General features: G+C 34.7%; 1 protein-coding gene across 2 annotated transcripts; it reads left to right on the forward strand.

The window, feature by feature from the left end:
- Positions 1–3,461: 3,461 nt before the first annotated feature.
- On the forward strand, positions 3,462–6,353 carry LOC112291951 (transcription initiation factor TFIID subunit 11b). Of its 2 annotated transcripts, XM_024539985.3 has the most exons (7): positions 3,540–3,699; positions 3,828–3,883; positions 4,091–4,204; positions 4,469–4,778; positions 4,913–5,000; positions 5,130–5,226; positions 5,610–6,353. In XM_024539985.3, exons 3-7 carry the CDS (start codon positions 4,168–4,170, stop codon positions 5,735–5,737), a joined length of 660 nt encoding a protein of 219 aa, XP_024395753.1. In that variant the 5' UTR covers positions 3,540–3,699; positions 3,828–3,883; positions 4,091–4,167; the 3' UTR covers positions 5,738–6,353. The 2 variants fall into 2 exon arrangements, with proteins under 2 accessions (XP_024395752.1, XP_024395753.1); XM_024539984.2 differs by having other exon boundaries at positions 3,462–3,883.
- Positions 6,354–26,949: the final 20,596 nt, after the last annotated feature.

Genomic DNA, 26,949 nt, shown 5'->3' on the forward strand with positions numbered 1-26,949 from the left:
TTCTGAGGGTTTGATGCAGACCCATGATTAAAATTGGAACTTTAAAAATTATTGAATGTTTAATTTTATTAATTAGATCAATTTCCATTCCATCCATATGGATTTTCTATTTGAACTTGATTGACTTCCCATTGAGTCGGTGGAATCATTGTCTGATTACTGAATTGTTGTTGCCTTTGTAAATGCCAACAGTTTTGGATAGGGTGCTTTCCTCCACAAAATGTACATTGAACACCCATTTGTCTAGGTGATGGACATTTCGTATCAAATTGACCTTGTCCCTTACAATTATTACATCATACATTAGGTCTCGTCTTATGTCGTTTCTTCTTATCTTTAGCCGAATTCATGGCCAATTCTTCCATTTTTTTTGTTAGATTTAATAATAAGGCTTCATTTGGATCTTTAACAGTCACATTTGTGAACAACTTCGGTTGTTGATAGGTTGGCGATGTAAAATAAGGTGTCATCATTATTGGCGCTATTGCTTGGAGTGGTGTAGCATTAATTGGTTGTTGCAACATAACATTCTTTACATTGAAGGCAGCCATTTGTGAATAATTATCCATCGACACATTTTCTAATTGTATTTGTTGGCATCCTAAACTTAGAATGATTGTGGCCCCCACTGTTAACAATTGGTCATAATGACATTCTTCCCATACCTTTGCTTGTGCCAACGATGTCTCTACCGTAGCTGCTCGAGCCTCTTTTACAAAGATTTTTAATTCTGGTTGATGCAAACCGTTAATTAATATCGACAATATAAACGCATCAGACATTTGATTATTTGACCATTTACGAAATATATCCATGATCTGGCCATAATAGGACTCTACAGATTCCTCCGCAAACATCTTCCTATTCATAAAACTTTCTCGAAGTCAATCTTCAAATCCAATTGGTCTAAAATGGATTAAGAAGGCATTCCTCAAGGCCTCCCAATTGGGAAATCTACCTACTGGTTGCCAAATATACTATTCAAAAGCTGTATCTTTTAAAATTACTGGCAACCATCTCAATTAAATGTCTTTAATTCTACTATTATTAGCTACGCAGGCTGTCAAAAATTGAGATATATAGTGATCGAGATCAGAGCCCAGTCAACCACTAAAAGTAGGTAATGGTGCCACACTTGTAGTTCGGTCTCCTACTGCTCCCATTTGTACTGCAATTGGTACTTCTAGCACTCTCGCGGCCATTGGTGTTATCACTAGTCTCTTTATTATTTGAATTTGAATATTTCTTCCTTTGGTTTTACTTGGACTTGTAATTCTTTTTTGTCATTCCCGTAGGCTATTTCTTATGCATAATCGCTCTTGTCTTTCTTTTGCTTGTCGATTAATTCTTTGATAATCCTCTCCTCCTGTGATTGTCATTCATAATCTTTCATTCTTCTTAATAAAATCAATACTGCCTTGAATTATTACTCTCATATTTGTAATCCTAAAACTAGTTCTTCTCACGTTCTCATTCAGCATATAATTCCATCTCTCATACAATCAATTTCTAACATTTCATATTGTTAACATTTTCCCAGCAGCGGCGCCAAAATGTTGTTCTTGTTGCGTTCAAGCTTCAGTAGACCAAAGCAATTGAACTAATAGAGGTGGGTTCGAACACGGGAAAAGACTGGTTATATGAATTGGGTTTGTTAGTGTTACAATAGACTGTACTCTGCCTATCTAAAATCAATTATCAAACTACAAAACACCGAGGCTTACTACTTCCGTCTTAATTCAACTTATAATCCATTCTACAATTATCAATTCAACAATACTTCTCTCAATCACAATTCTTCATAAGCAAATAATAAAAAAAACAAAGAAGTAGTACCAAGCTTACCTCGGCTTACGACTCTCACTTTGGCTCTCGATTTATGACTCTCAGTCTGGCTCCCGGCTTATCTTTCCTCAATCTATTTATCCTACTAAAAGATGATCCGTCGGCCAACGGATTCCAAAGGTTATGATCCTTTGAATTCTTAACCATGTATTCCACTAACAACCTAATGTTACCAACTAAACTGCCTAACCATCAGTCTAATTCTCAAGATTGTCAATAACCAACCAGTAACTTACCACAAAGTTTATTTACCTATTCTACAAGGTGAAACATTGTCTATAAAGCTTCTAGGAAGCTTTTCTAAAAAATATTATGAAATTAATCTACTTGTATCTACTTCTATTTATTCATATTACTTAGATAATTATTAAAATAAATATGTATATTTGTCACACATCATTAGCTTCTACCACAAGCTATCTACATGTATAATACATGACTAACTTCTTGATTATGCTCTAACCTATCAATCAACTATAAACATCTATAAAGTCAAATACACATCTATGAAGCTTTTAAGAAGCTACACTATAGATAATATCAAATCTACCTACATTCACCTTCTATCTAATACTTCTTATTTAGGTAAATATATTTGTCAATGATACTAGATGGTTTACATGTGAGAAGTATCTATTGCCAAATTACAAGTTAAAATCTTCCAATAGACCTTACAAAGGAGAATAAGATATTTATTACATATAACTTGTACTACCTTCAAAATTCCATGCATCCAATGAAATCCTTTCTTTGTGAGTTTCTATCTTAAAATTTTTTTAGGAAGCTACATAAGGTTACTTATTTGCACCAAATCTCATGAAATAGATTTAAATTAGGAACTAGTAAAGAAGAAAGTTGCCTAATTGTGACAAAACACTATTATTGTGTATTTTGTAGGTAGAAAATTAGTAGATTCTAGTCTCAAAATTTAGAAGAAAGATCTTAAACAAATATTGGAAGGTAATGTCTCTATTGCAAACAATCTAGGCCAAAGTTATCTATACTTAAAGATATTTGAATATTTTATTTTTTAATATTTAGAGAAGATAGGAGATTCTTTTCATAAATAGGGACAGAAATGAATTTCTATCTGTAATAATTTTTATAATATTTGTTCTTCTAAAAATGCTATAAAAATATGTAAATATATTTATTTGAAGAAATTCAAAGAAAATACATATATATTTAGGATATTATTAATGCCACCACAATTATCACTCTTCCTACTACAATTATTACTCTTGCTCCTACAATTTTTTACTATTGCTAGTACAACTTACCACCTATTCAACAATTTTTTTTTATTTTTACTTAATTATAATGAAAAAAGTAATTTAATTTTTTCCAATTTAAATAATATGAAAATGATAAAAGTAGCATTTTAAATTAAAGTAAAATATTATTATGTAAAATATTAAAAATGATAAATCATATATATATATATAAGAAATTATTAAATAGATCCACCCTTCTCAACTCACTCAGTTGGAGTTCAAATAAAAAGCCGTCGGTCCGTGATGATGAGGGAGAGAGAGAGACTATTACATCGCATTAAAGCCACCATATGTTACAACAACGAACAGTCTATTTATCCTCCCACAACTCATGTTATTGTTGTTATAGACTTCATTTATTCATCCATGCAGGTTGGTCTAAGTTGTAGAAGCACCGCATTCTGGATGCTTCGAGGAGGAAGAGTAGTAGTAGTCTCCCTCACTCTCTCGCACATCTTGTGGGGGAGTGTTTGTTTCTCTGAGTTGAGTTAGTTAGTCAAGTTCAGCTCAACCCGAAGGCACAATTTCGGATGTACCGGAGTTCAATCATGCTCTCCGCTCCCTTCGTCCGCCTCGTCAAGTACCCTTAACTGATGGCAATATGACTTTGAATGAATGATCCACAAATTAGCAATTTAACTTAGCAGCGAGCGAAATTGGTGGAGCTCTTACGATTAAGTAGTGATAATGCTTTGGTCACGTGTTTAGGGTTTTCGCTGAGGATTTTCGAGTGGCGCAATTTCGTGGATTCGCACTCGATAATGGTGGGGATGGTTTTAACTCTCAACCTTGTCTTTTTATTGGACTTGTATAGATGTCTTGCTGTAAGGGTTTGTGCCTCATTCCCGTAGCTTATGTGCAATCGATCACCGACAGTGGTGTCTACATTTGCAAATTGCATTGGGCTTGTGATTAGTGTAACGCCTAATGTACTTTGTAACTTGAATTTTTCTTGGGTGTGTGTGGGCCAGAGATCGAAAGATTGGAGCATGTAGTTGCCCTTTTTTTTGTTACTCATAGTACTTAGGGCGCGAAATTGTTGTTCGGCATGGGTAGTGATGCGGATTTAACTGACTCGGAGTCAGGTATTCTTTTCAATTCTTCTACATTTGTGTTGATGCATTGTTCTCTCTACTTTGTCTTACGACAATGGAAGAGTCGGGTTTGCCCAGATTGTTTCGATGACGAGATTCGGTATAACTTGTGGGTATTTCTAGTTTCTTGCTGGGGGGCATTTTTTTTATGTGGTTTACTGCTCGGAATTGTGCAACATCGAGGTTCTTAGGGTTCAAATAAGACGTCCCTATTACTGTATTGCTCATATTGTGGCAGCTTCATACCACGTTCAGAAGGAGGATTTGTGCAAGCGGAGGTCTCCACACCCGTAGCAGGGCCTTCGCCGTCAGGGAAAGGTAAAGGGCCTGCCAAGCCTGCTGGTGGGAATAAGAGTTCAAGGAAAGTTATATTAAGAGAGCCAAGCCCTACTAATGACGAAGAAGGTGACGACGAAGGTGATGCCAAAGAGAATGACGGGCATGGGCCTTCTGGTAGGGCTGTTGCCAAGGGTAGTGCAGGGAAGGATGATGAGGAGGAAGAAGAAGAGAACATGGACCATGAAGAGCTAGGGAAGTACCAGACAGTCGACCCTGATAAAATGCGGTGAGTTCGACCTTTTTCAAGGCTTTTCGCTTGTGCTTCGAATGCAATGTTGGTTGCTCTAATTGCATCTCCATGTTACATTCCAGATTTTGGATTTAACGGTGTTTTGACGTGCGATCTTCCCTGTATTATAGGGCTGTGCTAGCTACCTTCACCCCTGAACAGATGAGTCGGTATGAATGCTATCGACGTTCTGGCTTTCAGCGTGCCAACATGCGGCGCGTGAGTTTCTGCCATCTTATGTATATGCTTACGTCTCAGCATCATTTTGACTTTAAAGTTCGAATAGACCACTTTTTTGTTTCTCACATATTCTAACAAGTTCTCATGTGTATTGGAGGGTGGAAACAGTTGCTTCAAAGTGTATCAGGTGGTCCAGTGTCGGTTCCCATGACCATTGTCATATCTGGAATAGCCAAAATGTTTGTTGGGGAGCTTGTGGAGATGGGTATTACTCGCTATCCACAAACCTTGGAATGTGCTGTCAGCACTTGCTATTTTTAGAATTAGTTATTCTGCTCATATCGTAATCTATTAAGTGAAGGTGTACTGTGGAAGTGCCAAGGACATACTTGGGAGTGGTATTATGATACTTGCTTCTTTTATATCCCGTCTATTGAGGTTCTTGTGCTTCTCTGGTAATTTGTAATTTTTTTCTTACAGAAGAACACTACCTGAGGGTTTGGGTGGCTACAATAATTGTGAAAATTTTGCGAAAAGTTTGTGAATAACCTGTTTCAGTAGCTAGACAATAGCACTTCCATTGAGCTGTCTGCCATAATCTATGCGTCGACCTCTGATATGTGCATCGTAATCTTTCTTTGGTTGCAGGGCGAATAGTGATGACCGAGAGGAATGATACCGGGCCTATTCGACCTACACACCTACGCGAAGCGTATCGACGACTGAAGCTGGAGGGTAAAGTGCCTCAACGTAACAGGCCCCGCCTCTTTCGATAGCCAACATGCTTGTGGGCATTTGTTTGAAGAATTACCTAACATCAAACCAGCGCTCAACAATGCAGCAAAGTTGTGTTAAATACTATAAGACGCATCGATTGCTCTGAAGATGAGGTGACGAGCTGGATTTCGTTCTTCAGTTCTCTTGGCCGATCCAAATGTGTATGTGAACAAGGAAAACAGCTCTGCTAGCGTCTCTTGAGGATGTATGGCATTAGCAATATGTCATTACCCAAGTAATCAATGAACATGAGCAGGTCGAGCTCTGCATCATCTTGTTTGTAAATCTTTCAGAGTTAGGATGGCGTTTCTGCAGAACACGCTATGCATTTAGAATCCAGCTAATTAGAATTCTTCAAGACACGGATGCTGCTGCTGGGGCAGGCGGAGGAGCATACGCCAGGTTAATTTAACTGTGATGAAAAGTATCTTCAATTCGACAAGAGCTCTGTTTTCATTAAACCATCTATGGATTGTTAAAGTAGTGTATTCATCTCACCAGGTGTAACCTCTACCTGGATTCCAGGCTTATGGGCTTTGATTTGTATTCCAGAAAGGTTTACTTCAAGTCACTCCCATCTCGACTCACCCTTGGTATACAATAGTTTTTCATCCAGACTGGCAGGTGGGTGTTGTGTAACGAAGCGTGGATGTTTCTTGCTCGATTTTTGGTGTGTGTTTCCCCTGAACTGGAAACTTTTGGAGTTCAGACAACTGCGCCTAACTTCTGTGAAGGTGGGACTTTTGGAAGATAATGCTGTATAGGCTTACCTTCAGAGGACTGTTTTCATTTGAGTTGAACTTCTCAACCTTTTTTCAATTGAAACGAGATTGAATGATTGTCTGGTCCATCAGATTGTTAACCAATGTGGACAAAAGAGAAGCACCGCAATGAAGCATGTTAAATTGCCTACAATTGCAGTTGATGCAATAATCAATTTTGGTTCAGCTCATATTCCACTTCCTTAACAATTCACGGCAGTAATTGCTCCTCCCTTTCTACTCTAAAGTCCTGCCACAAGTTCCCAATATAGCACTAGATTTGTCATGACAATTTCTAAATGTTAACAATAGTTGGTAGTTGTTGGCTAATTTACATCAATGAGTTTGTATTCTAATGTTAGGTCCTGTAGTTATTTTTAGATTGTGTGTGAAGGCTTATCATAAGGTAGTACTTGACCTCTCATAGCAATTATTGATTGCTATATTGATAGTTATTAGTGACCATTAGCAAAATGAAAGTGGCATGGTGTAAAACAACAATTGTTGTAAAATATGGTAATTTTTTCTATCATTTGTTATTATCACTATTCACTTGTTGTCCAAACAAAGTCTTACAAATAATCTTGATTTGACAAGGACTTTAATTGGATTAATTTTCTTTTTTATCCAATTATCATTGCGTATTATATTCAAGTCAATGACATATATAATAGTTATTGATAACAAAACAAAATTATTAATGTTTATTATTAAATAAATATAATTCTATCTTTTAATAAAATAACTTTCCATTTTAAAATTGTATCTATTTTATGTCCTACTAACAATCTCTATTTTGTACATGCTAGCAAACAAAGAATGTTTTAAACATATTTTATTATTTTATTGATATTAAGTTAATATATCTATTCTATTATATTTTTATATGATGTAATATTTGATAGATAATCCAACTTATTATAAGTTAGATTAAATAATATATAATATGTTTAATATTAATATTGACACAAATAAATAGTATCAATATTAATATTGTATCAAAGTAATATTATATTTTAGGTTTTTTTGTCAATTATACTTGACCCTAATATTGACACTATTTTAGAAATATACATATAGTTTACACAAAAAATATATATGTCATAGAAAATAATAATGGCTCTAATGTAACATCCAACACTAAGTAAAATATATTTCATCAAATCGACAAAAAAAACCATTTTGTTCAAATAAAATCATTTTCTATAATGCACAATGCATGTATCTTAACTTGGAATTAATGCAATTCTAGAGTTAACATCATTTTAACTTATAAAGCCTTTTGATCTTTAATCTATGATTTGTAAGAGCAACCTTGACAAGATTGTAAACCATCATTTTGATTAGTATAAGCACTACAAAATAATAACTTTGATTATGAATTAAGCACTAGAAAAGTAAGCATTAAAAAAAAGAGTAGGCCAAGAGATAGTTGTTGAGGTTAGAGATGCATGTGAAGCAATGGGAGGAGAGTCTTATGGAGTAGAGAAGAAAGAAGAAGAGGAGAATATAGAATGCCAAACCTCCTTATTTATTTAGTAAGGTGACATTGATTGAAGTCATCCAAAGACAAAAAACAATAAGTGGATACATACTCTATTAGCAAGCAAGTAGTGAATGAGACTAGAGGTATCAATCCATGCAATTGGCAAGTGAGGAAAACAAGTGACTTACTGCATGGTTCACTAGACCAAACCATTCAAAGTATAAAAAAAGACAATGGAGAACTGCACAAAAGAAGCAAAAGTAGTAGTCTTCTATTCTTAGGAGCTTCTATTGTTAGGACTCAAATTCGAGTGGCTTGAATAAGAGTTGAGTATACTAAATGTGAAATCCTATCTAAGAATAAAAAAAAGGTATCAAAGTGCATTACATCATGTGCATTTGCACATGACATCTAACCATTAGTTGGAAATGATGAATCAATGACCTTTTGATGGACATGCTTAATTCATCTAAGTCCAGCACATATTATTGTATAAAATCATATCTAGTATTAAAGAACTATTATTCTTTGTACTAAAGTGTTCTTTATGAAGTGCCCACTTGTCACGACTATACATAGGTATTCTAGTAAATACTTATATGATTAGGTAGGAATAGGTAAAAGTAGATAAAATATGTTAATTTCATAAGACTTTTTAGAGAAGCTTCCTAGAAGCTTCATAGTCGCTGCTTGACTTTATATGTGCTTATAGTTAGTTAATAGATTAAAAACTTGGTGAAGAAGTTAATTACATGTTAATAGCTTGCAAAACAAGCTAATTATGTGACATATATATAAAAAACTTGCCTTGCAAGTTAAGATACATGTCTTCCAAAGTCAATGAATTTTAGAAGTCTTATAGGACATCACCACGTAGCTCTTAGTGAAGAGTATATATGGAGGCAAGAGAAAAGCCTTCTTCACACTTGTCAATGCCTTTCTAGTCCGTAGTCTTATTTCAAGACTTTTTAGTCTTCTAATTATTAGCAATAGCCATTCTAGCTCAATCTTGTAACATCTTTGAGTGATTTTCTAGTTCTTTTCAATGATATAAGACTGTATTGAGGATTTTCTTTTTTCAAGATTCATATCTTTAATAATTTGACAAAAGTACTAATATTTTTTTTGGTCTAATTTTAGAAGTGAGTAGATTATTCTACTTCTAATATTTTATTTTGAAGGTTGTAGACTGTCACGGACACAGAAATACAGACTCGAGATCTAACAAGAAGTTCAAGAAGAACTGGCAAGAACTAGATTAATCAGATGAATACAAGAACAACACCAGAGAGGTGAGCTAGAGCTCCAAGAGATGTGTTGTCGAGACTAAAGAACTCTTCAGCCTCGATTCCAATATATACTCCTATTTAGGAAGCTTCTCAAGCAACTTCTATCAACTAGGAAGCTTCTCAAGCGACTTACACCAAATAGGAAGCTTCTCAAGCAACTTCCACCAACTAAGAAGCTTCTCAAGCAACTTCTACTAACTAGGAAGCTTCTCAAGTAACTTCCACCAACTAAGAAGCTTCTCAAGCGACTTCCACCAACTAGGAAGCTTTTCAAGCAACTTCCACCAACTAAGAAGCTTCTCAAGCAACTCCTATTAATTAGGAAGCTTGTCAAGTAACTTCCACCAACTAAGAAGCTTCTAGAAGGTTCCAGAGACTTGCTTCTAGAAAGTTCTAGAAACTTGTCTCTAGAAGGTTCTAAGGACTATGTCCTTAACATCACCCCGTCCTTTAGCTTCGAGGTCTCTGAGAAGCAATATTATTGTTAATCAGTACCAACGCAAGAAAATGAAGATCTGTCGTATAACGTCTGTTATGAACTCCAACTGTTGTTTATGAAGCAAGTGGTTCATCGGGCCTTGAAACCAACGATAGAAGCCCATGCCTTCGACTTCTGACCAAGTATGAACTTTCATGTCTTCATTGTGAAATTATCTTGCAAACACGCCTTCTGACTAACCATCGTAAGCAGGCTCGAATTCAAATACAATCACTAGTGATCGGTTACTCGGTATCCTCCGTCGTCGTCGTGGTATAGGCGATTCTTCATCTTGGGGTTACCTTCAAGAGCTAGTCGATTGAGATAATCTGACTGGCATAGTATCTATCTCTTGGCTATCCATATCAGAAGGTTATTGAAAAAATTCTACTTTATCAACTACGAGTTTTGGTGGTGCTCTCCCCCTTTCTTATATTCTTGGATGAGCAAGCTTCAGAAGGAAGCTATCGTCAAACCGGGTTAGGTTTATGAGGATGTTGTTGATGAAACTCTTGTACCTTTTGTGGCACATTAGTAAGATTTTTAGCTGATGCCCACGTTCGCTCATTAATATCGTAGCTGCACCAATGAACAAGATACTCCAACTTGCCTCATCTTTGCCGTGAATCCAACACCTTTTTGACCTCGTATTCCTCGTGGTTCTTGATCTCAATACTAGGTGGCGGACATTGCACTCTTCCAAGAAAGGACGACTCTCGATAAAGCTCCAACAGAGAAACATGAAAGACTGGATGTATCTTCATAGAAGCCAGTAATTCCAAACGATACGCCACTAGATTGATTTGCTTTTGGATGATAAATGGTCCCAATCATCGATAGTCCAACTTATCACATGGTCGCTTGGTCTTGATATTCCGTCAAAGAAGCCATGCTTTATCTCCAATTTTGAAAGTAGGTGCTTGATTCCGAAATCTATCTGCAGATGCCTTGTAAGATTCTTAAGCGGATTGAAAATTGAAGCTTCAACGTAGTTTGAAGCTCTAATAGTTGCTTCGTAAATCCTTCAGCTGCTAAATTGTTATTTGTTGACGGACTCAATAAATCAAGCTTTGGATGATACCCATAGTTAGCAAAGAATGGTGTGTATTGAGTCGACGCATGGAGGGTGTTGTTATATGTAAACTCGGCTAGCGACAGATATGCGGTCCAATCGTCTTGCTGATAGTTGATGCTGCATTGTAAGTATTGTTCCAAGACTTAGTTCACTCATTCTGTTTGGCCGTCAGTTTGAGGATGAAAAGTCGAAGAAAGCTTGATATCCACCTTTAGTATCTCAAAAAGAGATCTCCAAAACTTTGATACAAACTGGGTTCTCCAATCTGATACGATATCATCTGATAGTCCATGATATCGATACACATTATCGAGAAAGAGCCTTGCTGTGACTTCACTGGACGATGTCTTCTTGCAAGAAATAAAGTGCGCCATCTTTGTAAGCCGATCTACCACGACAAAGATGCTGTTAAATGAATTCGATGATAGCAGGTCCGTGATGAAGTCCATGGAAACTGAAGAGCATGGTCAACGTAGAATTGGCAATGGTTGTAGAAGTCTATAAGGGCAATGTCGAGGATTCTTAGATCTTGAACAAATATTGCAAGAAAGGACAAAATCTTTCACATCCTTCCACATTTGGGGCCACCAAAAATCTCGAGAAATAAGCTTTAAGGTCTTGTTGAATCCAAAATGTCATGCAATTGGAAAATCATGGCGAGATTGAAGAACTCAAAGTCGTGCTAGTCCTTTTGGAATATACAAGTCCTCTTCAAAGTATAAAAGATCTCCTTCTTTCTTGAACTTGTCGTCATTGGTACGCTACTTGATATCAATGGCTACTAGATCTTCAATGGTTACGGCACGTATCGGGTTCAGGAAGTCAGCATTAATTAGCACAATAGTAGCCCAAAGCCGAAATTGCAATGGCTTCAACAACGTCATACATTGTTGATCAAATGCTGCTTCTCCAGCCTTTGGTATAAGACACGATCTCCTTGATAAGGCATCAAATAGTCCTTGTTGTTTTCTAGGTCGATAAGTAATAACAAAATCAAACCTAGATAGCAACATACTCCACCGAACTTGATGTCGATTTAGAACTCGAGCTGATATGAAATACTCCAAATTCTTGTGATCCATATATACGGTCACTGGGTGTGCAGCTCCTTTAAGAAAGTGACGCCATTCTTGGAAAGAATCCACTATAGAAAGAAGTTCCTTGTCGTGGATCTCATAATTGTTTTCAACAGTAGAGAACTTTCGAGAACAGAATACAACTGGATGGAGCTTCTTGTCTTCTCCCATTTGTGAAAGTACAGCTCCCAAAGTAAAATCCAAAGCATCAGTTTCTAAATAAAAGGCCTTTATAAACTCTGGATGTACGAAGATTGGAGCCGTAGTAAATGCGGTCTTCAGGTCTTGAAACGCCTTCTCCGCTAGAGGTCCCCATTCTAACTTATCCTTGCATGTCAACCAAGTAAGAGGAGCAGCAACTTGAGAATAATTCTTGATGAAGATCCGATAGAAGTTGGCAAAACCAAGAAAGCATTGTACATCTCTAACCGTCTTCGGAACCTCCTAGGACAAGATTGCTTCCACCTTCTTGGGATCCATCTTCAAGCCTTCCGTAGTCGCAACGAACCCTAGAAACTCCATCTCTATTTGGTGAAATAAACACTTCTCCAACTTGTCATATAGTCCTCGCTCGCATAGTTTTTCCAAGACCAAACGAACATGCTTTTCATGCTCTTCCTCGTTTTTGGAGAATATCAGAATATCATTCAAGTAGATGACAACAAAATCGTCAAGGTGCTCCCAAAAAATGTCATTCATCATATGTTGGAAGACTGCTCGAGCATTGGTAAGACCAAAGGGCATGACATTATATTCAAAATGGCCATATCTTGTACAGAACGCTGTCTTCCACTCATCTCCTTCCTTGATTCGTATGAGGTTGTAAGCTCCCCTTAGATCAATTTTTGTAAAGATCCTTGCACATCTAAGTTGTTCTAAGAGACTAGAAATCAAGGATAACGGATAACGATTCTTCTTTGTTACCTTGTTGAGGCCTCGATAGTCCACGCACATCCGCAATGAGCCATCTTTCTTCTTCACAAATAAGATGGGTGCCCCAACTGATAATTTTGAATGACAGATGAAGTTCTTGGCTAGATTCTCGTCGATGTACTTTCGTAACTCCACCAACTCCGTCTGCGATAGATTGTAGATTGGGCCAAAAGGCGGTTATGCTCCTTCCTGCAAGTCTATGGTACAATCATATGGTCGATGTTTCGGTAGTATGTCGGCATTCTTCTTTTGAAACATGTCTTTAAAATCCTTATATTGCTCCAATATACTTGCTGTCGAGATCTTCTCTCCAGTAGTTGGAGCCGCATAAATGACAAATAGTGTGCCTTCCTTAGACGATCTTATAAATGCTCTTGCTCGAATGAATAAGGATTTCTCTATTCAGGATTTTCTACTAGGCTTGCTCTTGGATGATTTTGTGGAAAAGATCATCTTCCGCAACCTCCAACCTATGGATGGGTTATGCTTTTCCAACCATGAAAGACCAAGAATAATAGGATTTGATGGGGTTCTAATAATATTGAAAATAATATGGCTACTATGGCCCTTAAACGTCACTTCTATAGGTTCTGATTCATGGGTGACACTACCAGACAATAAAGGTCGCCCATCTATGACCTCAACGTGAACAGGTTTGGATTTTTGTACTAAAGAGATCTTATGACGCTTCGCAAATTCTTCGTTTAAGAAACAAGCAGATGCTCCTAAATCTAATAATGCTAAGGTTCTCAGTTTTTGATGGCCAATAAACAAACGGATTGTAAAACAAAGGGCAGGTTGAGTGGAAAGAAAGGAACCTCATTGTTGTTGCGATATTTCACTGTCCAGTCACACGGTTCCTATTGTGGTTGGGCATCCTTGTTTTCCTGAACAAACGCGCCCCTAGTCTTGACAATGCGTCGATTTTGCTTCTTGAGGTAGTTTCCAACTTTGTGGCCTTCTTCACCACAATATAAGCATAGATCTTCCTCCATATGTCGCTTTTTTTCTTCTAGAGTAAGGGATTTGACACGTACTGCATTAATTTGTATGTCTTCTATCTCTGAATGTGAATTCACGTTGCTTGTCGACATAGTTGGGGCATGAAAAACCATATGTTGTCTTGAGCGTTGGTCTTGGCAATGTTGAAATAGGCAGTTATCGCACTTCACAGCTTGGCTAATAGCTTCGTTGAGTGTTCGTGGATCAGGAAGAGTTAGCAGCAAATCCTTCACATCGTCCCTTAAATCCTAATAGAATTTACTCATCAATGCTTCTTCGTCCCAATTGATGTTGCATGCTAGTTGTCTGAAATTCGATGCATAGACTGATGTAGAGCGCATCCCTTATCGTAGTGACCGGATCTTTGTTGTAGCCCATTGAACCTTATCGTGTTCACCAAATGCTTCCGCAAACGCCTCTAAGAAGGTTTCAAAGTTGTTTAGTATGGATGATCGTTTCTCAAACAAAAGAGCAAACCATGATAGAGCTTGCCCTGTAAGTAAGGTTCCAATAAGCCCAACACGTTGTCGTATTACGTTCTTTCTTGCTTGAGAACGCATTGGGCATCTGGTTCTAGGAGGTAGTATGGAGATTCGCTAATATTCAAGCAGTCTATCGGTTTTTGATTGTTGAAATATAAACGATTGCAAGAATATACCATAAATCTATACAGATGTCCTTCGACTGCTCGCCGAAATCCTTTTTGCCCCAGTGAGTAGGTCTCTAGACGTTACAGAGAACCCCGAACAACTCAATCTGCTAATCTCCGTTATCGCTTTATATTCACGACCTTGTATCCACTGACTGTTTTGTTAGATTAATCCAAAAAATTTCATTCACTCCGCATACTCAATCCTATAGACACCTTTTTAATTCTTCAATTACAGACGTAACTTCGATTTCACAAAACAGTCAAGAGTAATCACTCCCACTTTATTAAAACCCCGATTCACCAATACAACACTGACTTCAGCAACGATTACCTCCGTCTTTCCAAAACCCTATGAAGAAAAAAAAAACCCAATTCTTTGTCTTTTTTCCCCCTCCGAAGCATGAAGCTAGCTCTCCGACCTTTTTAAAAACCCTGATTCTCCCTTCTTTCAAACCCTAGCCTCTGAATTTCTTCAATCTTCCATCTTGGATCTTGAATTGGCTCCACCGTCAGAGCTTTTTCCTTCATTTTTTGCCTTTTAAAAGATTCTTTTTTCGGAAATAACGTTCCCTAAAACAGCAGAGAAAACAGGACAGCCTGAAACGGAATCAAAACCCCCGTAATCGAGACCACATTGAGTCGTTCGACCAATTCAGGTCTCATATTGGCTAAGAGGCCCATAGTAAGACCTAGATGTTCTCGTAATTGGGTCAAATTGGTCCTTCGCGTCAGACTCACTCAATCATTGATTTAGTCCTTTCAATTCTGTTGACTCCCACTATTGGACTCAAACGGAGCATTTCGTTATTGATAAGTATGCCTTGATTGACTGTGACGGGGTGTCTGAACTGGCCCTTGAATATTGGCACTGGAATCGGTCGTTGCTCCCAATATTCGAGGTAACTAAACATTAATAAAAGTCCCCTTTCTTTATATTTTCACGGTATACTCGTGTTACAATATGACAACGTGACTCCTCCATTGGATAGCGTTGGGGCTATAAAACTGTTATCAACTTGATTTGATTAACAAATCCTCGAAACTTGGAACGCGTACCATCGAACTTGTCCGAAAGGCTAACTCAGGGCTCCTTATGTTGTAGAACTAACGGTGCTTGTCGAACTTGAGGCAAAGTTGCTTCTCCAAGTATAGAAGTTTGAGGATGGTACAACCTAGATTGTGCCATCCTAGATGCTCCATTATTATGAAGTCTTGCCACGACTCCTTCAATTTCTGCAATTCTTTGCGATAGTGTATCGAGGGCATTCATGATAGCATCCAACTTGGACTCCAAACTTTCTATCATACTAATATCTTGGCCTCCAGCCATTCTAAGAGAAGGACAAAAATGACTCTACAAGAAGACAATATTGGTTTAGAAGAGGGTACTCTGCAACCTCTAAAACGCCTTAAGAGCTTCAAGAAAAGGGATAATCCACTCTCTCCAAGAAGAATAAGACTCCAATATTGTAACAAAAGAAGTATCAGTTTAGAGGAGGGTAATCCGCAACCTCTAAAGCGCTAATACACCTTCAAGCAGAGGGGTAATCCACACTCTAACGAGGAAGAAACTAGCTCATATCTGAGGTGAGTTCAGTCTCGACAAACTGTCACGGACTTAGAAATACAAGCTCGAGATCTAACAAGAAGTTCAAGAAGAACTGGTAAGAATTAGATTAATCAAATGAATACAAGAACAACACCAGAGAGGTGAGCAAGAGCTCCAAGAGATGTGTTGTCGAGACAAAAGAACTCTTCAGCCTCGATTCCAATATATACTCCTATTTAGGAAGCTTCTCAAGTAACTTCTACTAACTAGGAAGCTTCTCAAGCGACTTCCACCAACTAGGAAGCTTCTCAAGCAACTTCCACCAACTAAGAAGCTTCTCAAGCAACTTCTATCAACTAGGAAGCTTCTCAAGTAACTTCCACCAACTAGGAAGCTTCTCAAGCAACTTCTATCAACTAGGAAGCTTCTCAAGTAACTTCCACCAACTAGGAAGCTTCTCAAGTGACTTCCACCAACTAAGAAGCTTCTCAAGCAAATTCCACCAACTAAGAAGCTTCCCAGGCAACTTCCATTAATTAGGAAGCTTCTAGAAGGTTCCAGAGACTTGCTTCTAGAAGGTTCTAGAAACTTGTTTCTAGAAGGTTCTAAGGACTATGTCCTTAACATAGACTAGCTTCTTTAAAAATATATATATATATATATATATATATATATTTTCTAACAATGATCTTTTCTTTAAAGAGAGTAGATTAACCTTCTTTGTGGAATTCTTTTAGAGTTAGTAGATTATCTTCTTCTAATTTAACTTTCTGAATTTATTTGAGTTGTTGATAGAAAGAAAGATTAAAGATGCTACTCTCAACAAAAGTGAGAATAGGTTTGCAACTATTATAGATCTTTATGAGCTTATCAACAATCTAAGAGTAAAAATCTCACATATTTTTAATGTAAATCATAGAGATACTATATTTATGCCTATAGAAGAAATTCAGAGTGTACAACAAGAAGTCATGCAATTAAAATAAGCAAGTAAAACAACCTCATAACCAAATCTAATGAATTTTACTTCTACAAGTATGACAAGGATAAGAATTAGTATGCCTAAGAAGGTTGATGGAACAAGATCAAAATTTTGAGAATTTTTGCATAAGTCAAGCTTTATTTAAGATTGCATCTTTTTCAATACCTTCATGGATTTACTCAAGTAAGATTTATAGGTGCACTTCTATCAGGAAGTACTCTTTCTTAGTTTGTACCTTTAATAGAAAAAGTTTTGCGATTCTTTTATGATTAGAATTCATTCTTAGAAATGTTTACAGCTACAATTAGAGAAAGTAATTGAGAAAGAATAGCAAAGACTAAGATCTTATCTTTATCACGGTTAGCCACCATATATACTACTGATTTCCAAAATCTCGCTAGCAATGTGGATTATAATAATGCCTTTATTAATTAATTTTGATATGGATTGAAGAATAATGTCAAAGACTTATTACTAACAACGTCAAAGATAAAATCTTCAAAATAATTTACTGCTCAAGTTATTGTATGTGATAATTGGTTATTTAGAAGATGTTAAGAACAAAGATATGGCTAAAGAAGATTAAATCAAATAATGACAACAACTCCTAAGTTTTTAAAAACTTATTTATCAAAGCTAGAATCAATGAAAATTGATAAAAGACATTTTAAATCTCTCACAAAGTAGGAAAAGAGTCAACGACATCAAGAGGACTTATGCTTATATTATGGAGAAGCTAAACATATTGCTCAATATTGTCCAAAGAAACAACGCAATTACAAAATGAGAGGCACAATTGCCAAACAAGACAATGTATCAAAAAATGAGTTGCTCTAGCTACAATAGAGATCATGCAGCTAGAATCAAATGCAATATCTAGTAAAGGTCCTATTCTCTCATTTAATTCCTCACCTTGTTACAATAGAAGTCTGTTTAGAATCAAAAAATCAAAAAGTCTTAGTCTTGATGGATTCATGAACCTTAATTTGTTTTATAGATGAAAACTTTGTCAAAAAATAAGATATACCTTTAGTTAAGAAAATCAAACTTGTGCATGTAGAAGTAAAAGATAGATGTTCATTGTCTTCTGGAAATGTTACAGATGAAACTATTCTTGTAGTAGTAGCAACTAGTGGTCACAATAGTTTAATAATATTTAATGTAATTAAATCTCTTTATAATTTAATTATTTTAGAATTATTGTGGTTAGAAAGATATAACCGTCAAATAGATTGGATTTTTTGCAATCTTGATTTTTTCCATATTTTAGCCCAAGGTCCTTCTAGGCAAGTATAAACCCATAAGTCCAGTACATCCAAATTCTTATTAGTAGGTGCAAGAGCTTTCATTCATGTTGCAAATGAAGGGCCATCTTTTATTATACATGCCACATCTATTGCTGATGGTAAGAAGATATCAAGTAGTATTTCTAGCCAATATCAAGGTTTCTAGGATGTTTTTGAAAAAAAAATGTAGATATTCTTTAAGAGCATTGTCCTTATGATTATTCCATCAATCTTCAAGAATAAATTTAAACTTTATTTAGACCAATCTATAGCCTATCACAAATTGAGTTGACTGCATTCAAAGAATATATTGATGAAAACTTGGCCAAAAACTTAATTTGCCATTTTAAATCTCCAATTGGCACTCCTATCTTATTTGTAAAGAAAAAAAACAAATCTTTGAGGATGTGTATAGATAATCGAGGACTTAACAAGATCACCATCAAAAATACTTATCTTCTATCTTTGATTTTAAGATTTCTTGTTCAACTGAATCAAACAAATATCTATACAAAAATAGATCTAGTAAGAGCATATAACTTGATCAGCATCAAAAAAAGAGATGAATAGAAGATTGCTTTTTGAACTAGGTATGAACATTTTGAATATAATGTCATGCCTTTTGGACTCACAAATGCACTAGCCACTTTTCAACATCTAATGAATGATTTCTTTTGTGATTTTCTTAATGATTTTGTTGTCTATTATTTAGATAATATTTTAATATATTCTAAGAATACAAAAGAACATGAAGTTCATGTTTTTCATGTATTACCAAAACAAAGAGATATAGGATTATACACAAAGATGAAAAAGTGTGTATTCTACACTATTCAAGTTGACTTTTTGGGATACATCATTTTCAATGAAGGCCTTATGATGGATCCAAAGAAGGTCCAAACTATCATAGAATGGAAGATCTTAAGAATAGTAAGAGATGTAAAATGCTTTTTAGACTTTGTCAATTATCATCAAATCTTTATCAAAAAAAATTCTCAAGTTGCGGCCCTACTTACACATTTGACTTGTAAAGACAAACTTGAGTGCAATAAGAAGCCCAAGCATCGTTTGTTGCTTTGAAAAAAGAATTTATTTTTATACCAACTTTCTATCATGTTGATTTTTTTAAAGCATTCTTTATAGAAGCAAATGCATAAAACTCTACCTTGATTGCAATATTGTCACAAATAGAAATAGACAACAAATTCTATCTAGTAGTTTTTTATTCGAAGAAATTTTCAGCAACTGAGATTAATTATGAGATCCACAATAAAGAATTTATTATAATTGTGGATTCATTTCAAGAATGGCATCATCATGTAGAAGGTGCCTCAAGTCTAATCATAGTATATATAGATTACAAGAACTTCAAGTATTTCATGTCAACATATGATTTGAATTATCATCGAGCTTGTTGGAGCATGTCATTATTAAGACTTGATTTCAAGTTTATATATCAACTTAGAAAATAACAAGATTTATTAAATATTCTTTTTAAATATTTTTATCTTATACTAAAAGAAGGAGATGTATCTTTTCATCAACAAAGAATAATCTTCTTAAAACCAAAGCATTTTCATTTTTGAGCAATGAAATCAATATTGATTGTTGATTTGACCTTTGTCAAATAAATTCAATCAAGTATGTCCTTTGATCCTCTTGTTCATGATATCAAGAAACTTTCTTTTAAGTCTCATGCTATTTCAAAGTTTGAGTTCAAGAACAACCTATTCTATTTTAAAAGACACCTATATATTCCAAAAAGAGAAGTACATTTATATAAACTCTCTTTGGTTATTCACCCTCAAATTATTGGGCAAACAAAATGAATGAATCAAGTTCTGGAGCAGTATTTGAGGTGTACCATTAATTATCATCAAGATGATTGAACAATTCTTTTGCCATTAATAAATTTTGCATAAAATAATTTGGTATATTTTTCTATTCAACAAACATCTTTTTTTACCAATTATGGTTATCATATATAACTTGATACTTTTGACTTTTCAAAAGTTGATAATCTTGTAGTGAAAGATTTAACAAATCATTTGTCAAAGTTACATGCAACAATGAAGATACAATTAAAGGAAGCTTAAGAATGAAAAAAGAGCAATATAGATACCTATTGTAAGGAGCAACTACAATTCAATATAAGTAATAAGATATGGTTACTTTGTCGTAATATCAAGACTATTTGTCCTTGTGATTAGTTGGACAATTGTAGGCTGAAACCTTTTCCTATTTGTGAATAAATCAATCTTATTGCTTATTGATTATATCTACTAGAGTCTATAAAGAACCATCATGTATTTCATGTGTCTTTTTTTGAATCGTATAAGATATTAAATATCTCAAGAAGAAGACAAATGCCACCTCCTCCTATAGAAGTAGATAATAATCAAAAGTTTGAGGCGGAAAAAGTCTTAGATTTAAGTCGGCACCAGAATAGGTTAGAATATCTTGTTGATTGACATAGATATGATATCAATGAATGCATATGGGAGCTAATAAAGAATCTTGCAAATGCAAGAAAGAAAATTGAAGCTTTTCATCAATAACATCCATCAAAATCAAGATGATGAATAATAAATCTTTGCTGTAAAAGAAATAAGTCTAAAAAAGATATCACTCTATTTTGTATTCTACTTTATTAGGTCTTTATAATTAAAGAGATAGAGAACTAACAAGTAGCAGATTTAACTCAAGAGCTTTTATTTGAGAACTTACCGAATAACAATACAATTTTCACAACCTTCAAGATAACAAAATCGAGATGAAAATCCTCAAGAATGGCATGTCCTTCCTTAAATAGATGACTAGATACAACATGTTTGATATGATGACCTGAAAAGAGACCCACAATGATTGGTGATTTTATTAGAGATAGAAATAACTACTGATGGTGATTCAAATGTTTTATTTGAAGGAAGTTACGAAGGCCTCAATAATAACCAAATAATAGGGTGGTCTTCTCATCATGGTATGGGATACTTTCGATGGCTAAAAAAACTTGTCAATCATCTCCAAAGAGAATAAAGATTGTAGTTTGCGATAAATATAATTTGCCTAATCTTAGATTTCTTCAATACATAAAGACTATTCTTTGTGGAATTCGTCCGTAGAAGAGGAAATAATGTCATGGACATACATAGATATTCTTGTAAATACTCACATGATTAGTTAGGAATATGTTAAAGTAGATAAAAGTAGGTTAATTTCATAAGACCTTTTAGAAAAGCTTCTTAGAAGCTTTATAGACATTATTTGACTTTATATGTATTTATAGTTGATTGATAGGTTAGAAACTTGGTCAACAAGCTAATCACATGCTATATGTATTGGTAGCTTGCACAAAAAGCTAAATTTTATGGCGTTCATATAGAAAACTTGCCTTGCGAATCAACATAGGTATCATACAAAGTCAACACGTTTTTAGAGGTCCTATAGAATATCGCCACATAGATTTTAGGTGGATTGTATATATAGAACTAAGAGTGAAGTCTTCTTCACTCTTGCCAATTCTTTTCTTGTTTCTACTTCAAATTCAAGAGTCTATAATTTTTTTATCTTTTAGCAATTGCCATTTCAAATTTCTTTTTAATGTATATACTTCTCTATTTCTATTTCTTTGAAAGAGCTTCACTTATTTATTTACTTTTATATAGTTCTTATCCTTAACAATATATCATTTATTGTAAAATATCCATAATGAGTTCTTGTAGTAGGAAAGATGATGGAGGTAACTAATTCCAATATTATAGATTTCTTGGATTGGTAAAAACTTTGTAAGTCATCCATATTTTATTAAAAATAGTGATTAGCTACTGGATCTTCACGATACTTTTTTTATAATAACATATACTTCTTTATACCTCTGCTTTGATATGTGTAACCATTTTTCAACAATAGAATAGTATCTTACTGAGAGAAAAATCATGACTTGAAATCTCTTCCTGACATTTTTGGAACCATATGTTTTATTTTAAGCTAGCTTGAAGGAAATTTCATAATATATTACTATTAACTAATACCTTAGAACTTACATTTCATGCCATAGTTGATTCTAAATCAAGGCTGCTAGGTTGATTTTTAATTCGATAATATATGTTATGCTTGGTATTATATCCGTTTTATATGTTGAACTCAATTTAGAGGACCATGAAGCATTGCCATACAAGAGCGATTTTTTTATAGCTATATAGTACATGTTTGTATGTTTCCATCCCTGTTGAAATGTATAATCCGTACTTTGTATTCCAAGAGACTTTGGTCCTTGATTTCTTGATGGATAATCTTCTTACTATATATAGCCATTATATAATTGTAATATTTTGGAAGAGTTAAGAGTACCAAATTCTTTGGATAAGTAATTTTTTTTCTTTCAATAAATATGTTTGACTTTTCAATTCTTAGAGACCTCATATTATATGGCTTATTTTGCTTAGGCTGAATTCATAATCGTGTTTTATCATATATTGAAAGAAGTTACATTCTTTTAAGTAGCTTTCTCATTTCCAGTGCCAATCTCAAGGATTTCATGAAAATAGACTGATAGAGGTCATTCTATATAACCATAATTTGTTGCCTTTGTAATATGTATCTAGATTGTAGGAAAGAACTTCTTTCTTAGTCCTTGACATACAAATTATTTGAACATAATAGAAAGTATACAATGGAAGCATTTGTAGATTTGTCTCTACTAGTAGGATTTCTTCTAAATAGAATACTTAAAAGATTTTATAAAGCCACGTGGAATCTAATCATTATTGAAGGTGGTAAATTGTAGCTATATTAGACGTTGTTAAAGCGATCCAGTCACCAATTTTGAGAAGGATTATATGTGGCAATTTCCAAGAAATAGCTTAAATCATTGCGAGCCATTGTATTTTGGCTATGTATAATTTAGTAGCTGACTTGATGAAAGAAATTGTGGGCCATTGACTAGATGGTTAATAGAAGATATCTTTGATTTAAAAAATGCTTCTTTTTGTCCAAGTGAAATATGTAGATGTTAGTTCAATGACAAATCTAGCACTCAAAGTTTATTATATTAATGAATTATCAAATAAGAATTGTCGTAAGATCTTCGGAGCATGACTCGGGGCAACATGTTCTAATCCTTCTTTCACAGAGAACTATGCTTAGAAGATTGCTCTTCAAAGAGGAGTAGAATCATAGATTGGTGTACAACTTGTTGAGATCCAATGAAGGTGTTGTGGCCACCTTCTTATTCTACTTGGTTTTGTACAACTTATATAATATTGGATAAAGATTTTTTAGGACTTATAGCTTAGTTTCAAGGTACAAATTACAAGTTTAGTCATGAGTAATTGTATTTATAGCCAAGGATCTAATATCTTAGTACTTCTTGAGTTTTTTATTTGAATAAAAGTAGATCATTTAAGTTTTGTCTTGGTAGTTTTGCTTGCATAAGCTCTCCAAGTAAAGTTTTTGATAATGCTACATATTGTTTTAAATATCAAGTTTGTAAATGCCAAACATAAATATAAAATTCAGATTATGGTTAAGATTATTTGATTTATTGGCATGACATACCTTGCCAATGAAAGATTTTATACTATGCACTCTATATTATTAGGCCAATAGTGAGGCTCTGAATAATCTTATTTGCTATAGTTTCTGCAAGAGTCTTGAAGCCAATCAAAAAACCTAGATATCATGTGGTATTTTTTGTAGATAACCAAATCATGTTGGAGTTCCTCATCCATTATCATACATGTGGTTGGTGGTATGCCTAAATTCCATATGACTTCTGCCAATTGATTTTGGCTCCATTGCCTTCATACAAGAATGTGAAAATATTCAAAGTTGTAATCAGATTAATTTTTGATGCACTAAGGTATAAGGTTCAATCATCCACATACATTTAGTTTGTTGTTGAGTGATTGACTGAGAGGATAAAATTGATTAGTGATCTAGTGGGATCAAAGAGCATAAGTTTGAGTACATCAAATATTACAAAGTAGAGATAAGGTGCTAGCAAGCACATTTGTTTCATTGATTGTTGGAGAGAGAAGTATCTCCTTAGTATCTTATTTAGCATGATTGTAGTAGCTTCCTCATTATATAGCAACATTACTAAGTTCACCGAATCTTACAAAAATTCCATATGCAACATGGTATATTTCAAGAAGTTCTAGCTTATTTTGTTATAAGTCTTCTCAAAGTCTAATAAAAGGAGGATAAGTGGTTGGGCGCTGTCGTATTACGTGTTGTCTTGTTCGGGAATACACTAGGTATCTAGCTGTGGAAGGTATAGTTGTTTTTGCAAATAACAAAGAAACCCTAATAGATTTTATCCATGTATGAAGAATATAATTGAAATATCAATTTCCAAGTATTTAAAAACACTCCTCATAGTCATTTTAACCGTACAATATTCCAATTGCTTTATTTCTTTTATAATTAAGTTGTTTTTGTTTTTCTTAACAAGCCCTAACCCTAGCCAGTGAGCTTTGACAAGTTGTAACTTTTGATCCAACTGTCCACTTAGTGTGAAATTTTGCACCCAAATACCAGTATAAGCCTTCTATATGCTCAAAAATTTTCAGCCCAACCTAATTTACAGATTGCAAGAAAACGCCCAAAAACCGCACTGATGACACTCGGCCGCAACCTTGAAATTTGATGTAGAAACTTCAAAAGTGATTTCTCCTTTGTCAACCATTAACTCCAGCTCAAAATTGAATAGCCGCTTGATCTCCAAATCTTCTATTACCAAGCCAAAAATTACGTCGATCCAACTAGTAGATCTTCAGATATCACAGAAATCCTATCCAATCCTAGACTGCCAACTTTCGACAACCCTTTGTACTAAAACCCAGATATCTCTTGATTGCATCGTTAGATTAACACAAATTTTTGTATATACTTAGCACACCCAACTATCTAGACAATACCAAATTTTGATCCATAGATGCTACACGACTTGCACAAACCGATTGAAAATGCAAACCATCAATGTTTTATATAAAATCTGAAACACCAAAATAAACACTTATTTTGAGCAGCGATTGCTCTCCCCTCACAAACCGTAATGAAACCAACCTAGTGACCTTGAAAAGAACTTGAAGCTAGCTCTTTGATCCAAAAAACCCTGATCTGAAAAAAAAAAAAAAAAAAACCCCCCTCCATTTCTTAATCTTCCTCCCCTTTAACCCTAATTCTCCCCTCTTTCAAACCCTAGCCTCTGAATTTCTTCAATCTTCCATCTTGGATCCGGAATTGGCTCCATCCGTCTTGGATCTGGAATTGGCTCTCGCCGTCAGAGCTTTCTCCTCCGTTTTTACCTTTAAGAGATCTTTTTACCGAAAACAACATTCCTTGAAACGGCACAGAGAACAGGACAGCCTGAAACAGAATCAAAACCCCATAATCGAGACCACATTGAGTCGCCCGACCAATTCAAGTCTCATATCGGCTAAGAGTCCAGTAGTAAGACCCGGATGTTCCTGTAATTGGATCAAATTGATCCTTCGCGTCAGATTGGCTGAGGCCCATAGTAAGACCTGGATTTTCTCGTAATTAGACTGCATTGGGTTGCCCGACCAATTCAGGTCTCATATTGGGTAAGAGGACCCGGATTGGATTCTTGAAATTGGATCCAATTGGCTCTTCGAACCAAGCTCACGCGTCGTGTGAATTGGTCCTTTCTCTTCTTGCTGACTTCCGTTATTGGAATCAAATGGAGCATTTCAGTATGCCCCGGCTAACTGTAACGGGGTGACTGAACCTAGCCTCTCAGTATTTGCACTGGAATTGGTCGTTGCTCCCAATATTCGAGGTAACTGAACATTAATAAAAGTCCTCTTTCTTTATATTTTCACAGTATACTCGTGTTACAACACGACAGCACTCTCTTCTCCTCAATCCATTGCAAATTGAGCCATCAAAATGTTGTCAAAAATATACCTCTCTAGTATCATATTATGTGTGTTCTTGCTTGAAAATGTACTAGGTACCTAGTTGTGGAAGGTAAGTAGAAATGCAACAACAGTCTTTTCAAGTCTAATAGAAACTTAAATAAATTGAAAGTGAATCTTAATAATCATAATCAAACTTTATCAATCTAAAATAAATTTAAAAGAATTTATAGAAGAAATATAAAGAAGTCTTAAATTTTTTTTAAAAAAAATAGTAAAAAATCTTAAAGAAATATAAAAATAAACCTTTAAAGAAATAACAATAATCTTAAAGAAGTATAAGAAATAAAAAAATTTAAAGAAATAATAAAAAATATTAAAGAAATATTAAAAATAGAAATCTTAAATAAATCTTAAATAAATTCTAATTAAATCTTAATTTAATCCTAACTAAAATTCTAATGAACTTAAACCAAATTCTAAGTCAAATCCTAATTGAAATTCTAATTAAAATCTTAATGAATCTTAATCAAATCTTAGATCAAACCCTAATGAAATCCTAATGAAATTCTAAATCCTAGACCAATTCTAATGAATCCTAATAAAATCCTAATGAAATTCTAAATCCTAAAGCAACTCTAATAAATCTTAATAAAATCGTAGACAAATTCTAATCAATCCTTATTCAAATCCTAATCAAATCTAAAAAAATTCTAAGTCCTAATTAAATCTTATACAAATCTCAAATCCTAATCAAAT

This window comes from Physcomitrium patens, chromosome 14 (assembly GCF_059467195.1).
Source record: "Physcomitrium patens ecotype Gransden chromosome 14, ASM5946719v1, whole genome shotgun sequence".
Taxonomy (NCBI): domain Eukaryota; kingdom Viridiplantae; phylum Streptophyta; class Bryopsida; order Funariales; family Funariaceae; genus Physcomitrium; species Physcomitrium patens.

Excerpts from the sequence above, each read along its gene's own strand:
- LOC112291951 (XM_024539984.2), top strand. The coding sequence starts at position 4,168 with ATGGGTAGTGATGCGGATTTAACTGACTCGGAGTCAG. Across the intron at positions 4,205-4,468 it reads TTTAACTGACTCGGAGTCAG|AAGGAGGATTTGTGCAAGCG; the intron begins GTATTCTTTTCA and ends TACCACGTTCAG. Across the intron at positions 5,001-5,129 it reads AGCGTGCCAACATGCGGCGC|TTGCTTCAAAGTGTATCAGG; the intron begins GTGAGTTTCTGC and ends GGGTGGAAACAG.